The following is a 16,149-nucleotide window of genomic DNA, read 5'->3' on the forward strand; positions in this document are numbered from 1 at the left end:
AATAAATATATCCCTGAGAATCCCCTATAAAGAGATGGACTAGTCCAAAACCTGTCACTTCTGTCAGATTTCTACTACCTACTGTAAGTGACAGCAACATAGGAGAAAAGTAATTTATGGCTCATTTTACTCTGGAAAAACCATACTTCTTATTTGTATAAGTTTGCACATATTTTAAATTTTACAGTTTTTCGCTGTAGTGCCCCTTTAAAGCAAATCAGAAGCGTAAATAAACGTATCAGGTAATGAATTGTACGTATAGTACAGCTAAGCAATAGAACATTAGCAGAAAAGAACAGTCTCCTATTGTTTCCAGCACAGGTAGTGAAGAGCCTTTACTTGTTAAAGAACAAGTGACCCCCATGCCAACCTAAAAATAAAAACCACATATATAAGTAGATAAATACTAGTTCTGCTTGCATAACAGATGTATTGCACTGTCCATGTTATGATTCCTGTGAATTTAACAAAGGAAAAGCAGAGAATCCTATTCTAGGCAGTTTCCATCTTTGTTACCTTTGCTCTCCTGACATTTCCTCCCTTTTTTTTTCTCCTCTTGCTAAATGTGTATTCGTTACCCGCCCTCCTCCCAGAGTCTTCAGACACTTCCAGTGAGGTCTTATGTCATTAGAAGGAGGGGGAAATAAAGGGAGGAGGAGGAATATATTATAAATAAAAAGAACCCCCAGCATGCAACTGTTTGGCACTAGTGCCAGTGCTCCTAAGGTATATGACAACTCCAAACCATAACAGAAAAGGTTTTGCAAGTTTTGAATACAGGATTAGCATCTTTATCACTTAATACACTCAGACCAGTTGCTATTGAAATTTGATTTTTATGGTGTCAATCCCGCTTTAATTTGCAAAAGCTTCTCTGATTTATTCCAGTCACAGGGCCCATTGCGGTTCGGTTTTCTGAAGCACATAAACAGCAAAGAAATAGGGACAGGCAGCTTCAGATAAGATTTTACTGCAGAGAAATTCAAAGGGTCATTAGCTCTGCTCTGTTTCATAGTTTAAATTACAGAGTGTACTTTGTAAACTGCAAATATTAGAGATTGAATCAATATAACGGAAAATAAAAATATGAGACACTTTTCTTCGCTACTAATGTTCTGCACCTTATCCGTACTATGCATACAATTCATTATATCATACTTTTTTTTTTTTTTTGCTTCAGTTTTGCTTTAAATTTTAAAAGGTGAAACCAATACATGAAATAGACTCATTACATGCAAAGCGAGATAGGCCACCCCTTTATTTGTTATAAATTTGATGGTTACGGCTTACAGCTTATGAGAACGTGAAAATCAAAATCTCAGCCCATTAGAATATAGTCAAAATGTGCAATATTCTCGTCTCAAAGTGTCAGACTCAAATCAGCTAATTCATCCAAAACACCCGCAAAGGGTTCCTATTTCATATATTACTTTCTCCTTTTAAAGAGACTCTGTAACAACAGTTTCAGCTTTATTTCTTCTATCCTATAAATTCCTCTACCTGTTCTAATGTGGTCTGGATTACTACAGCCTTTCCTAGTTGCACTGTCTCTGTAATATATCTAATCTAATCTTTTCTTTGTTAAGCTTTGCCGACCCAGAGAGGAATGTGCTGCCTCTGCTGTGATAGGGAGAAGTTATGCACGCCCCCTGCATGCCCCCCTCTGCTCTCCTGTGTGTATTAGTCACGGGCAAGGTCTCTGCTCACAGCCAGCCTGTCTGAGGCTCACAGAGCTGTGACCTTGTGAACAGCTGGGAGTGCAGAGAGATCAGTTCAAAGCCCAGACAAGCAGCTAAGGCAACACTGGGAGTAACATTCCAGCAGTCAAGTCAGGCTTGAGAGGAGCCACTGCAAACGGGCAACTGATCTGATGATGTATTTCCTGTTTGGCAGCCATCTTCATTGTTTACAAAAACAATGAATAAAACAATGATTTTATCACCAAGAAAGCAGCGGGGAGCAGCGAAAATGTCACAAAGGGGGCTAGGAAAAGACAAAAACAGGCTGGTACGTTTATGTAACATTTTCACAGTACAGATTCTCATTAAGTTGAATTACTGAAATAAATGGACTTTTGCAAGATATTCTAATTTTTAAAGTACTTGTATATATTATTTATTTACACAGTGTATAGTCTTGTTACGGACTGCCCTTAGATACGCTCAAAATCCTGGTCATAGTTTTAAAATGGTACTAAAATGATGTAAAGTCACTTCTTGTTCACAGTAGATGTCAAAGACTATATTCCAGGTTTGCTGATTATAAACAGCACAGTAAAGGGTGATGGCAGGTTAAAATTACAATCAGTGAAGCTCAAATTTCAAGCAGAGACCAGCACACACTGCAGCTAGTTTATTATCAGTACAGGCATGGAATAACAGCTTATACTGTACATTCCAGAGGTAGCAGAGATCAGCACACACTGCAGTTAGTTTCCTATCAGTACAGACATAGAATAGCAGCTTATACTGTACATACAGGGAGGTAGCAGAGATCAGCTCAAGCTGCAGCTAGTTTACTATCAGTAAATGCACAGTGTAACAACTTATACATACTGGAAGTACACTCTGCAGTTAGTTTACTATCAGTACAGACACAGTAGCAGCTTATACTGTACACAGTGGAGGTAGCAGAGATCAGCACACACTGCAGCTGGCTTACTATCAGTATAAGCTAAGAGTAACAACTCACAATTTACATACTGGAGGGGGCAATGCATGTACTATAAAATGGGAATTTTATGGGAATCATAAAAACAAATATATGGACACTTTCAGTGTGCTAAAAAGTCTTGACAGGCTGGTATTTTTAAACAGAGATAAAATTTAGGATAGTATTGCGTTAGTGACCACGATGACATTTTAAAGACACTAATCCAAGTTAACAGAGATAGTAAACTACCTTCAGTGTGTAGTTATCTGTGCTCAAAAAATGTGCTTTTTAAATACCGGCTACAGCCTCCCTTACGTGTCTTTTGTGCCTGCACTGACATTCCTTTGTAGCACTGATCAGCACGTCAGAGGACACACAGAGGACAGGATAGAGTAGGCTAGTAATGAATCATTTTTTAAGTGTTAACAATGCAAACCACATGCCTGTATTTTAAAACACAGCTAATATCCATAATGCAAGTAAACTGCATCATTGATTAGTGCCTCATTTCAAATAAAATGTAACCACACAGTATACTTCCTCCTTAATGCGAGTGCGCATGTATTTACCCACCTATTCTTCCCAGCCAACACAAAACAATTTTCTCTGTTTTTAACCAATATGTCCCTCACTGTAGTAATATAAAATGAGCACAAGGTGGCAGCCACACAGCTGTACATACTCAGTACAAAAGCTCAGGAAATGCTCCTCATCGCAGTGCTAAGCAGTGACCACAAGATGGCAGCTACAGAACCATTAGTAGCAAGAGTGATTTGGTCATAAAGAAATAAATAAAAAAGTAAAATAAAACTTTGCCATATCAACCACTCAAGTTTCATCCTTAAAGCGGACCCAAACCAAACATTTTTTTAATTCAAAATATTTAGTTGCACCACTCTGACACATACAAAGATAAATAAACACTCCTTCAAGCCTATGAGCATTTCAGTGCATGCTTTTCACCCTTCTCTTTTCATAACTAGGGTTATACAGGTGGCAGCCATTAGCAATTCCTCCTTTGCTGGACACCATCTACTCCACCAGTCTGCCGGATTCTGTCCCGGCAAATTGAAAGGGAGGGAGGGGTTTCTCCAATAAATGTAAAATATTTTATATTTGTCATCATACAGCTGAAAAAAGGCTGCTATTTATTATTATAATTTAGAAAATAGATTTTATTTCTGAAATCTTGTATTTTTAATTTGGGTCCACTTTAAGTGAAACAAAAAACATTTGAATGGATTGCTTTTTTTTTTTTTTTTTTAAATACATTTTCCCTTTATAAGTAGACTCCGAATCTGTGGAAATGTCTCTTACTGAAATGCAAACCACTACAAGATGGCAGCAACACGCCTTGAAAACATTCAGACAGAAGCAGCCAATCTGGATCTTGGGCTGTATAACTGGTCAACGAGATGCAAATAGTTCTGAGTTGATGCATGATTATGCAAATAATTCTGCAAAGAATTTGCATAATCCTATATCAACTCGGAATTATTTGCATGTTATTGACCGTACCTAGTCAGGTGCATTGGCCTTATAAAGATGGTGAACAGATTTGTCTGATATCACAAATAACCACTTAAACATAAGTACACCTAAAGTAAGTGTGTGTGTTGGGAGAGGAGGCAACCGTTCCAGCGCAAAGTCCCTCTTAATCTTCTGACTGCGCTTCCAGCTGCGAACACGTTCATTCACACTGGCCATGCGCAATAGAACGAAACCACTCATGCAGTAGAACGAAACCACTCGGGCATAAGCGCTTCATTGTCTATGGCCAGTCTGGATGTGCTCGTCAACAGTCATGCCCACGGCCAGAAGAAACCTATTTGACTCATGAGGCACCCAGAGTTAGCATGGTGGGCTTTATTAGGCTCCGGAAAGCCCATGGACCGTCCATTGTCTCCCTACTATTGAGGTAACTTCACTTCAGGTACTCTTTAAGTTGCTACATTACTGATTCCCTTTAAACTATTCCTAACTGTACTATAGTGAGCAAAAGCACTGCAGTACTTACTAATCATTGTCCATTAATGGCAGCTGCACAGCTGTGAACGATTCAACTGCGCTATCCGCTGCATCTTCCTGCATAGCAGGTTTACCTCCTATTCACAGGAATGTTAGCCTTATTAGAAAATGTGGACTCCAAAGGGGCGACTGACGGACCCATTGCAGTACCACGTTGGACCATGAGACGGCAGGTGTAAGCGAAGCACCCATTGCAGTACCACAAGACGGCAAACCCCAACAGATAAAACAAACCTTAAGTGACAATTTGCTTGTGGACCTAGTGTTCCCCAAACAACCCACCAGCTGTGTTCTAGTGCACAAGAGGCGGAGAGCTAACTTAAACTCCTCAAGAGTTATTCTGTATAGTAAACGCAGTCTTACCTAAACATTGACCAAGATTTACCCACAAGACAGGCCACGCTAGCCTGAGGACACAGCATACAGTACACAGTGGTCATTACACTAATAATAATTAAAACAGTGCCCATGGGGAGAGACTGTTAAGAACTAAATAAAAATAGAATAAACAAAAAGTTATAATCATCACAATTTGGGGCTGGGATCTAATCATAGACACATCAACTGCACGTCACATAGTGAGGGCAGACCGCCGCTGCTTCTATGACACCAATATTGGACAGAGTGCACCTGGAACTTAACGACAGTTCAGCCATTTTTAACGCCAACATTGTCAAATTGGTTCACCAGAGACTCCTGGCAAACTACCACGAGGACACTTTATACAGCGAAAAAAGGTTAAAAACACAACATTTACCAAGTGCTGCATCCAACGGATTGAGGGCCAACGAGGGAGAACAAGTCCTGTTTGGGAAAAGGTGAAGTTTTGGCTGTGCAGGTCACACTCCCTCGAAAAAAGCGCTACAAAAGTAGCGTAGATGCTACTAAAAGGGGGACCCGTGGTGGGAGGGGCTCCCGTCAGGCAGTGATAGTGAGGGAGAGCAGGACAAGGCAGAGGAGTCTCTGTATTACAAAATATTTACAGCATCCTTTATCCGTAAAGATGTCCCTCGGCCAATCACCACCACCCCCCATTGGGGAGAGCTAAGGAACCACACAGGATTCTGGGAATAAACTGTAAGAGTCCTTAACCATTCACGAAGCAGTACAGAGAGGGGGGTGGGCATAAAAAAACAAAGAGGAGGCGGGGAATAAGTGAGGGAGGAGGGCGGAGACAATCTCATGTACAGCAGTGGAAGGACAATTGGATACTTCATGCCATGAATGGAGAACAGCTGGAGCCACGCCTCAGACTGTGTCCCGGAATCCAGAGAAATGGTTCGGCTCATCTTTCTTCCTTCTTAGACACTTTTGAGGAATGCCATGCTGTGGACCTGATGGGAAACGACACAACCGTAAGTTAGGGGTTAGGTGAGGCCACAGAAGATACAAAGTGTAGAAAGTGTGGATGGTTTTAAACTTTTCGTTACCGGACACTACCTTCCAAATGGCATAATCAACTGGAAACAATTTGCATGTCACTGTGAATCCCTAGTGGCCAACAGGGCTGTGGAGTCGGTACAAAAATCATCTGACTCTTCAGTTTATGAAACCACCGACTCCAGGTACCCAAAAATTTCTCCAACTCCTCGAACTCTACAGCCCTGGCAGCCAAACCAGTCTTACCTACATTTTTCTGCATGCACAAAGAAACAAACACAACAGACTGAAAGTCCATTAACCTCCTTGGCGTACGTTCGGGGTAAGCCGCGCAGGAAGTTTTCTCCAGCCCTGCTGGGCCGATTTGTTTAATTTTTTTTTGCTGGACGCAGCTAGCACTTTGCTAGCTGCGCCATCACACCGATCGCCGCCGTCCCGCGCTCGAACGCCGGTATCCGTCGCGCCGCGTGGCCCCCCCCAGACCCCATGCGCTGCCTGGCCAATCAGTGCCAGGCAGCGCTGAGGGGTGGCCCGGGACTCCCAATGACGTCCCGACGTCGGTGACGTCATCCCGCCCCGTCGCCATGGCGACGGGGGAAGCCCTCCAGGAAATCCCGTACTTTGAACGGGATTTCCTGATCGAAGTGGGCGGGGGGATGCCGCTGAGCAGCGGCTATCATGTAGCGAGCCCTGGGCTCGCTACATGATATAAGAAAAAAAATTTTTTAAAAAAAACTGCTGCGCTCCCTCCTGGCGGAATTTTTTATACCACCAGGGGGGTTAAAGTACCCCTGAACTGAGAGGGATATGGAGGCGGTTAGATTTCTATCCTTTCAAACAATACCGATTGCCTGGCAGTCCTGCGAATCCCCTGCCTCTAATACTTTTAGCCATGGCCCCTGAACAAACATGCAGCAGATCAGATGTTTCTGACTGGTGTCTAACAAGATTAGCCACATGCTTGTTTCAGGTGTGTGTTAGACACTACCATTGTCAAAGAGATCAACGAGACAGCCAGGCAACTCGTATAGCAACTAGGGACGGTCAATGAGATGCAAATAATTTGGAATTGATGCAGTATTATGCAAATTTTGTATGAAAATTTTATTGGTCCATATTAAGCCTGTATTCAATAGTAACTCTCAGGCAACCAGAAACTACATTTACTTAGTATAATCCCTGTATTCGTCAAATAACGTAGATTCTACTGTACAGTCCTGTCAATACAGTACATCACATGATCAATGCATGGTATATGTGGAACCATTAATAGAAACATATACTAAGCCTTTGTTGACATAGCTCCTTATTGGAAAGAAAAGGGCAGCGAATGAGCAGGGAGCCTCCTGCGGTGTGCTTGATCATCCGTGGTGTGGCAGCTGTACAAATTCTAAACTGAGGTATTCAAAAGAAAGCGTTACGTAATGTGTTAATGTGGTACTGTAATGGGATCCACCACTGGTCCTGGAGACCCTGGTCTGGTCAGTAAACTTACCACCTAAGCTTTCCTGGCTTTAAGGAATGCTTTACTTTGTGGCTCTTGGGTTTTATTTTTTTTTTGGAGAATTCACAGCGCCATTCATTCATCTGTTCTTCATAGGACTGTCGGTATCACAGAGCTAATGGTGCAGCTCTGAGATCAACTAGGATGGATAGAATCCATGTGTTAATACTTCCTGTCTTTTGTGACGGCCGTAAGTGAAACAGGAAGTGAGTGATATTTCCAACGGTGTCAAGGATCTAACCACAAGCTATTATAATTTAGTACTTATATAGTGCCAATATCTTCTGCAGCGCTGTACAGAGTATATGGTCTTGTCACTAACTGTCCCTCAGAGGGGCTCACAATGTAATCCCTGCCATAGTCATATGTCTATGTATGTATCGTGTAGTGCATGTATCATAGTCTAGAGCCAATTTAGAGTGAAGCCAATTAACTTATCTGTATGTTTCTGGGATGTGGGAGGATACCCGAGTGCCCAAGGGAAAACCGCGCAGAAACGGAGAGAACATACAAACTCCATGCAGATAGTGCCCTGGCTGGGATTTTAAGCTGGGATCATGTATCCATACACTAAAAAAAATGTTTTGACTTTAGTTAGGCATTAATGGCTGTATGCTTTATACATTTCATTTCCTCTTTGTAACAACAAAAAACAAAATAAAAACCTGCCATTTTTTCAACCCAGGGAACCAAGCAGGCATTATTATTTATATAGCACTAACATCTTCCATAGTGCTGTACAGAGTATGGTTATCCAGTGCATACAGGGATTATACCAGGTAAATGTAGTTTCTGGTTGCCTGGGAGATACTATTACATATAGACCTAATACCGTGCTATATCTCTCACTATACCCATACCCTAAGCTCTGTATTCATGTTGAAATACAGTAGTTAAAAACAGCGCAAAACAAAGACAAACTTAACCGGTTCTGGACCAGGCTAGTTGAAGTCTAATCCCGACTTATGCCTGCTTATCCCTGCCAGGGCATAGATTTCTGCATTCACATGCTGCTCCTCGTGACAATACTGTAACGCTACAACCCCCTCACTCTGCTGTTTAATTGGCTCCAGACCCTGTGATCACAGTGAGCCAATTACAGTAAACACTGCTCATTTTGTGGCAAAAAATCTCTGCTAGTCCAAGGAAAAAAAAAAGTTTTTAAGGGTCCCAGAGATGGTCCATTGGCATGACTGAGGAGCTGAGGAAGACAGCGAGGGAAGCCCCATAAGCACCATGGCTTCCCTCACTGACTTCCTCAGCCCATCCGTTAAGCCACTATGACTCCCAGTAATCCGGGCAGTTGTGCACGCGCGCACCCATCGTCCCCTGGAGCAATCTGCACTTGGGCAGTAGTACTACTGTGCAGGCGCAGAGTGCTCCAGGGGATGGGAGCGCAGCCAAGCTGCACATGCGCAGAAGCCCTCAACTGGCGGCGACTGACCGGATTATGGGGCTGGAGGAAGCCCCAGGTAAGTATAAATTAGCATTAGTGTACCCTCTCTGGTACACATTAAGGCTAAATGGCCCAAGCCTTGTAAGGTTTTTCACCTTGGATCAACTACCCTCCCCTGGATCAACTGGGATATGTCTGGGTTCAGGATGGTGTTTTTTTCTGGTTGAACATGATAAATGGATGTCTTTTTTTCAACTAAACCATGTAACTATGGTATAGGCGAGTCAGGCACGTCCAGCATTTCCAAGGCAGGGTTAATGTTTTCCATTAAAATGCAAGTCGGTATGCAGGGAGTCTGCATGCGTACGTCGCACACAAAAGCACACTAAATAAATTACATTTATTTCTTGTGTTTGAAATTTACAAGTTGGTAAGTTGCATGCAAAAATGTAATGACAATTAAACCCCTTTTTGCACAGAAATCCAGAAGAATATGAAAGCCAGGGAACTTAAGAGGCAAGAGACAACAGCCCCCCCCCCCCCCCCCCACCGAGTAGGGAAAATAATATAATGAATTAAAAAAAAATCTACAATATTCATTTGTAAATGTAGAATTTGCCCATTGTAAAAGGTTTCCTTGCCCGGATTTACATTCTGAAATTTATCACAGGTAGCGACATCTTTAGTCCGGTCAGGTGATCTGCACGGAATGTTTGGTTACAGTTCTAAATCCAGTAAAGAATATTCCTGGGAAGAGAATAGGGCATTGAAACAGTTGGCGAGTTTTCTGGTACAAGAATGGGGACAAGAGGTAGCCGCAGTATTCGCTGGTGGAGAAAGGGGAAACTGTAGTAGTTTCTGTAGTGTGGTACTGCAATGGGATCAGACACTGGGCCTGGAAACCATCTCTTGATGGCAGACAAGAAGAAGGAAGTGCAGGCATGGAAGACAGTCACTTACCTGATGAAGGTTTTGAATGCGGCGGAATGAGGGTTGATGCAAAGTGGAGGCCTTTTGCCCTGTTGCTGTTCAGTAATGAAGCGATGAACCAGCTCTGCATTAAGAGAACAAAACTGGCACAAGTCAGAAGTGACAAACCAATCATTTCACCCGTGCAGAGGGTACCAGATACTACCCCCTCCCCCCGTGCAGCGGGTACCAGATGCTCCTCCCATCATGCAGCGGGTACCAGATAGCCCTCTCCCCCCTGCAGCGGGTACCAGATGTCCCTCCCCCCATGCAGCGGGCACCAGATGTCCCTCCCCCATGCAGTGGGCACCAGATGTCCCTCCCCCATGCAGTGGGCACCAGATATCCCTCCCCCATGCAGTGGGCACCAGATATCCCTCCCCCCATGCAGCGGGCACCAGATGTCCCTCCCCCCATGCAGCGGGCACCAGATGTCCCTCCCCCCATGCAGCGGGCACCAGATGTCCCTCCCCCCATGCAGTGGGCACCAGATGTCCCTCCCTCCATGCAGTGGGCATCAGATGTCCCTCCCCCTATGCAACAGGCACCAGATACCCCGCTCACCTTTCACCTGCCACACTGAAGTGAGGCTCTTCTCGTATGAGTCATCGAATCGATCGGAGGCCGTGGGCTCGAAGTCGGCGGTGTAAACGCGGCCTGAGGACACGGAGTAGCAGCAGTGACACATACAAGTGTGGTAACGGAGGCGGCCTTCTTCCAGGTATGGGTGGGCCAGGGCATCCTTAGCCGAAATCCTCTTCATCTGAAATAAACATTGTAAGTATGCGTGGCTGTGTGTATATTATATATATGAATGAGTGGGGCGGATCAAGGAGATGCAAATAGGTCCGAGTTGTTGCAGACTCATGCAAGCTCATACAGCTTGAAAATGGACCAATCGAATCATGCCACGGTGAAATCTGATTGGTCCATTTTTAAACTTCAATGTCGTTTAAACAACTGCATTAATTTATGTGAATGAAACGTTGGTTGACCACTTAAAACAGCGCTTTTCATTGCCCCCCGGAAATGCCACATTTACTGTGGTGCACAAGCCCGGTGGGCCCACATATGGGGACCGTCGCCCAGGAGGGATTGGGACTTGATCCCTTGGGTAACGGTGCAAGAACAAGGCAGTAGAGATAGGTGCTGCCTGGAGCAGCCATCAGCCTCCACAACCATTTCACTAGAAGTGCAGCGAGTTCAGGTCATAAATGCGGTCATTTATCCATCGCCAACTGTTCTTGTGTGTATGGGAATGTTTGGAGACCCTCCCCCTACACCACCTGCCACTTGCTGAGAGATTTAGGTAAATTCAGCTGACAAGGTGTACTAAAACAGGGACAGGTTACAAGAAAGGCTTAAAACATGTTTTCACTGTGATCTTTCCATCTATGGGAGACAGTCATGTGATTTCATAAATCTTTCTATCTATGGGAGACTGGGTGAGGTGACACCATAGACCTCTCCTATGGGAAGTCCATGCGACTCCATAGATAGACCTTTCCTTTTATGGTACACAGTCATGCGACTCTGTAGAGCTTTCCTTTTATGGGAGACAGTCATGCGACTCTGTAGAGCTTTCCTTCTATGGGAGACTGGGTGAGGTGACACGACAGACCTCTCCTATGGGAAAATCATGCGACTCCATAGAGCTTTCCTTCTATGGTACACAGTCACGTGACTCTGTAGAGCTTTCCTTCTATGGGAGACAGCCATGTGACTCTGTAGAGCTTTCCTTCTATGGGAGACAGTCCTGCGACTCTGTAGACCTTTCCTTCTATGGGAAACAGTCATGTGACTGTGTAGAACTTTCCTTCTATGGGAGACAGTCATGTGACTCTGTAGAGCTTTCCTTCTATGGGAGACAGTCATGCGACTCTCTAGAGCTTTCCTTCTATGGGAGACAGTCATGCGACTCTCTAGAGCTTTCCTTCTATGGGAGACAGTCATGTGACTCTGTAGAGCTTTCCTTCTATGGGAGACAGTTATGTGACTCTGTAGAGCTTTCCTTCTATGGGAGACAGTCATGTGACTCTGTAGAGCTTTCCTTCTATGGGAGACAGTCATGTGACTCTGTAGAGCTTTCCTTCTATGGGAGACAGTCATGTGACTCTGTAGAGCTTTCCTTCTATGGGAGACAGCCATGTGACTCTGTAGCCTCCTCCAACCTCCCCTCCAGCTGTCACAAGAGTAATGCTATCTAGGCCTGCAGAAAACACATGGCCAGAGAAGTTTCTATACCTGGATGGGACTACCAGAGATGGTTAATGAGATGCAAATAACTCCACCTTGCATGTGTACCTACAGTGGCATTATGAGATAAACATGTAGTACCGGACCTACATAGAACTTGTCTGTGTTCCTTTTCATGGCAAGAGTTAATAAATCAGTGCTTTAAAGGATACCTTGGTCCAAACAATATGGCAAGAATGAGACCCTGTGTGTATATATGGGGAATAGTGCAGAGGCTTACCGCACCTCCCTTGCCCCGGCGTCAGCCTCCATTTAGCTGTAAAGGAGCCTGTTCCGAAGTCCTGGTCGGTGAATGCGCATTATGTCCGCGGGAAGTGCATGCGTACGTCCGCTGACATACTGCGCGCCTGCACCGACCAGGAACGTGCCGTTTTGCAGAGAAACAGAGGCTAACACCAGAGAAATAGAGGTGCGGTAAGCCTCTACACTACTCCCCAAACACTCACAGGGTGTCATTTTTAGGACAAAAACTGGAGGTCACTATACTTCTGTGTGGCTGCAGAAACACACCTGACAGCAGAAGGGCTCAATAAGTCATCATTTCTCTGTGTGAGAGCTGAATGAGCGGCAGCCATGTCAGTGTGGCGGTTCTATCAGGATCAAACCAAGGTGTTCAACCCTTGGAGGAGCTCCTCCTACCGCCTCAGTGATTGGCGTTCATAAAAACAGCAGACATGGTACAGGGCGCTCCCTGGAGGCGACACTCACCGGATCGAAAAGCAGCATTCGGCACAGGAGGTGAACAGCTTCGTGAGTGGCTTCGCCAGACAGCATGTACAGGACAGAGAGAGACGGCTGCCCAGAGAAAAAGAGAGCAAATATCATTGAACAAAACTGCATGGCAAAAAAAAGGGGGGGGGGGGGGGGAGGGAGACAGAGGGAGGGGAAGGGGAAAGAGTGGAGGGAAATAAGATAGGGGAGAAAGATGGGGAAGAGAGGGGGAGGTGAAGGAAAGGGAGTGGGGGACAGGTAAGAAGAAGTAGAAGGAGCAGAGGGAAACGAGAGAGTGGGAGGCAAAAGTTAAGTGTGTGTGTTTGCGTATTCGAGTATAAAGGGTAAGAGGTTAAAGGCTATGGTATCTATGTAGGGGTGGGCTATCAGGACGCTCACCTCTCCAGCTTGCGCACTCCTCCCTCTGTGCTGCTGTCACCTCCCGCTGCCCGTAGTGACCCGGCGACATGTATACACTTTCATACACCGCTTGTTCACAGGGTCATTACGGGCACCAGGAGATGGTGGCAGCACAGAGGAAGGAGCAGCTGGGGAGGAGAGTGAGAGCGCTTCACTGTGCTAATACTCTGCGTGAGGCCCCGGGGAGAGCAGCATTGGGGGAGGGTGGACACCTGGGGGAGCGGCAGTATATATTTTTAACAGATTTCATGCTGAAAGCAATCTATTAAACTTGAATGCGCAGTGGGTGGTAGTGATAGATTTCTCTGTCGTCAGATGTCAATCAATGATGGATTTCTTTTTTAGGCACGCCGGGGAAAGTCTGCCAGTGTATGGCAGGCTACAGTCGTGCACACACCACTGCCCGCCTCCTGAAAGTTTAAAGGTAACCTGAGGTGAGAGTGATATGGAGGCTGCCATATTTATTTCCTTTCACACAATGCATATTGCCTGGCTATCCTGCTGACCCTCTGCCTCTAATACCTTTACCCATAGGCCCTGAACAAGCATGCAGCAGATCAGGTACTCTGACTCAGATTTCACTGGATTAGCCATATGCTTGTTCAAGGGGTTTGACTCAGACACTACTTATGCTAGAAGATCAACAGCGCTGCCAGGCAACTGGCATTGTTTACAAGGAAATAAATATGGCAGCCTCCATATCCCTCTCACATCAGGTTTTCTTTAAAGTACATGGGAAGCAAAAAAAAAAAAAAAAAATCAGATACTCATCTAAGGAGAGGGAAGGCTCTGGGTCCTATAGAGCAGTGTTCCCCAACCCTGTCCTCAAGGCCCACCAAGAGTGCATGTTATGTGGAAATCCACAGAGTTAGTTTACCAGCTCTGCTGAGACACTAATTACCCCAACTGTGCATGTTTGTGGTTTCCTGCAAAACGTGTACTGCTGGTGGGCCTTGGGAACAGGGTTGGGGAACTGTGCTATAGAGCCTACCCATTCCTCTCACGGATCTCTCGTTCCAGCACATACTTCCCTGGTAGTAAAATTCAAACAATCGAATACTGCTCTCTGCCCCTGCAGGAGGCTTCAGAAGTCTTCAGGAGTCCAAGTGCTCTCTCGCGATTGCGCAGTACAGCAGCAGTCGGGCTACCGAACACTTCCGAAGCCTCCCGCGGGAGATTCAAATGGAGGAGCCTCCAGGGGAAAGGGGACTCTGAGAGGAACGGGAAGGCTCAACAGGACCCAGAGCCTTCTCTCCCCTTAGGAGAGTATCTTTGTTTTTTTGGGGCTTCCCAATAATAGGTCCACAGGGAATACGCCCTTTGCTCCTCTGCAGTGTCCTGCTGCTGCTAGTTGTTCCCTTTAGAGTGAAACACCACTTCCATCTGCCCCAACCTCTACCCAACTTCAGTAGGATATGGACCATACCACTTACCGGCTTGTGGGGGCCGCGCATTATGTGAGCCCTCGCCCCCTCGCAGGCGGAGCGCATGGCATTGATAGGAGGAGTTCCCAGGAGGTCGGTGATTAGGTCCAGCTGTAGAGGAGCAGAGACAGGTCAGAGGATGGAGAAGCAGAGGACTCAGAGACCATCCAATAACTGACAGAATCCAGGGATGGGTGGGGGCGGAGCCAAGGAAAATCAATATTAGTAGTATAGTATAGTAATAGTATAAATAGTATCCCAATACCTTCTACTGCTCTTTTACTCTCCCTCTGTGCATCATTAATAATAATAATCAATACAAAGTGCAAGATTGTTGGGCAAATTACTTTCATCTCACAAAACTAGAGGTCTTAAAGGATACCCGAAGTGACTTGTGACATGATGAGATAGACATGGGTATGTACAGTGCCTAATAACTATGCTGTGTTCCTTTTTTTCTTTCTCTGCCTGAAAGAGTTAAATATCAGGTATGTAAGTGGCTGATTCAGTCCTGACTCAGACAGGAAGTGACTACAGTGTGACCCTCACTGACAAGAAATTCCAACTATAAAACACTTTCCTAGCAGAAAATGGCTTCTGAGAGCAGGAAAGAGATAAAAAAAGGTCAATAGTTCATAGATTTTAGCTCTGGCGTACTTCAATGAATGTGTCATTGAGCAAAAACAATAAAACAGTTTAAACTTAAAAAGTAGATTTAAACAAAATAAAACTGTGGAATATCTTAAAAAGTTATTTTTTAGGAGAAGAAAGATACAATCGTTTATTTCATTAGTTTATTTTTGCTTCGGGTGTCCTTTAAATATATAGCCTAATGTATAGCCCTGGAAGGGTTTAAAGAGAACCCGAGGTGGGTTTGAAGAATATTATCTGCATACAGAGGCTGGATCTGCCTATACAGCCTAGCCTCTGTTGCTATCCCAAACCCTCCTAAGGTCCCCCTGCACTCTGCAATCCCTCATAAATCACAGCCACGCTGCTGACAAACAGCTTGTCAGAGCTGGCTGTGTTTATCTCTATAGTGTCAGTCTGCTGCTCTCCCTGCCTCCTGCAGAGCTCCAGTTCCCGCCTGCATCCTTTCCCTCCCTGCTGATTGGAAGGAAGGGACGGGGGCAGGGACCGGAGCTCTGCAGGAGGCGGGGGAGCAGCTGAGACTGACACTACAGATGTAAACACAGCCTCACAGCATGGCTGTGATTTATGAGGGATTGCAGAGTGCAGGGGGACCTTAGTGGGGTTTAGGATAGCAACAGAGGCTGGGCTGTATAGGCAGATCCAGCCTCTGTATGCAGATAACATTCTTTAACCACTTTACCCCCGCGCGTACGTATTTCTCCGCCCCTTTTTCCATCCTTTAAAAACCAGGGACGGAGAAACACGTACTTTCCGCG

General features: G+C 45.0%; 1 protein-coding gene across 1 annotated transcript in view; it reads right to left on the reverse strand.

The window, feature by feature from the left end:
• Positions 1 to 209: 209 nt before the first annotated feature.
• The window catches only part of LOC137524187 (serine/threonine-protein kinase NLK2), a 69,181-nt gene continuing 53,241 nt past the window's right edge, over positions 210 to 16,149 (reverse strand). The window contains exons 7-11 of the mRNA XM_068243773.1: positions 14,750 to 14,851; positions 12,894 to 12,980; positions 10,494 to 10,692; positions 9,921 to 10,014; positions 210 to 6,014 (exon numbers count right to left, since the gene is read on the reverse strand). Of these exons, the coding sequence (XP_068099874.1) occupies positions 5,966 to 6,014; positions 9,921 to 10,014; positions 10,494 to 10,692; positions 12,894 to 12,980; positions 14,750 to 14,851 (531 nt within the window). The 3' untranslated portion in view covers positions 210 to 5,965. The remainder of the gene's footprint in view (positions 6,015 to 9,920; positions 10,015 to 10,493; positions 10,693 to 12,893; positions 12,981 to 14,749; positions 14,852 to 16,149) is intronic.

This window comes from Hyperolius riggenbachi, chromosome 7 (assembly GCF_040937935.1).
Source record: "Hyperolius riggenbachi isolate aHypRig1 chromosome 7, aHypRig1.pri, whole genome shotgun sequence".
Lineage (NCBI taxonomy): Eukaryota > Metazoa > Chordata > Amphibia > Anura > Hyperoliidae > Hyperolius > Hyperolius riggenbachi.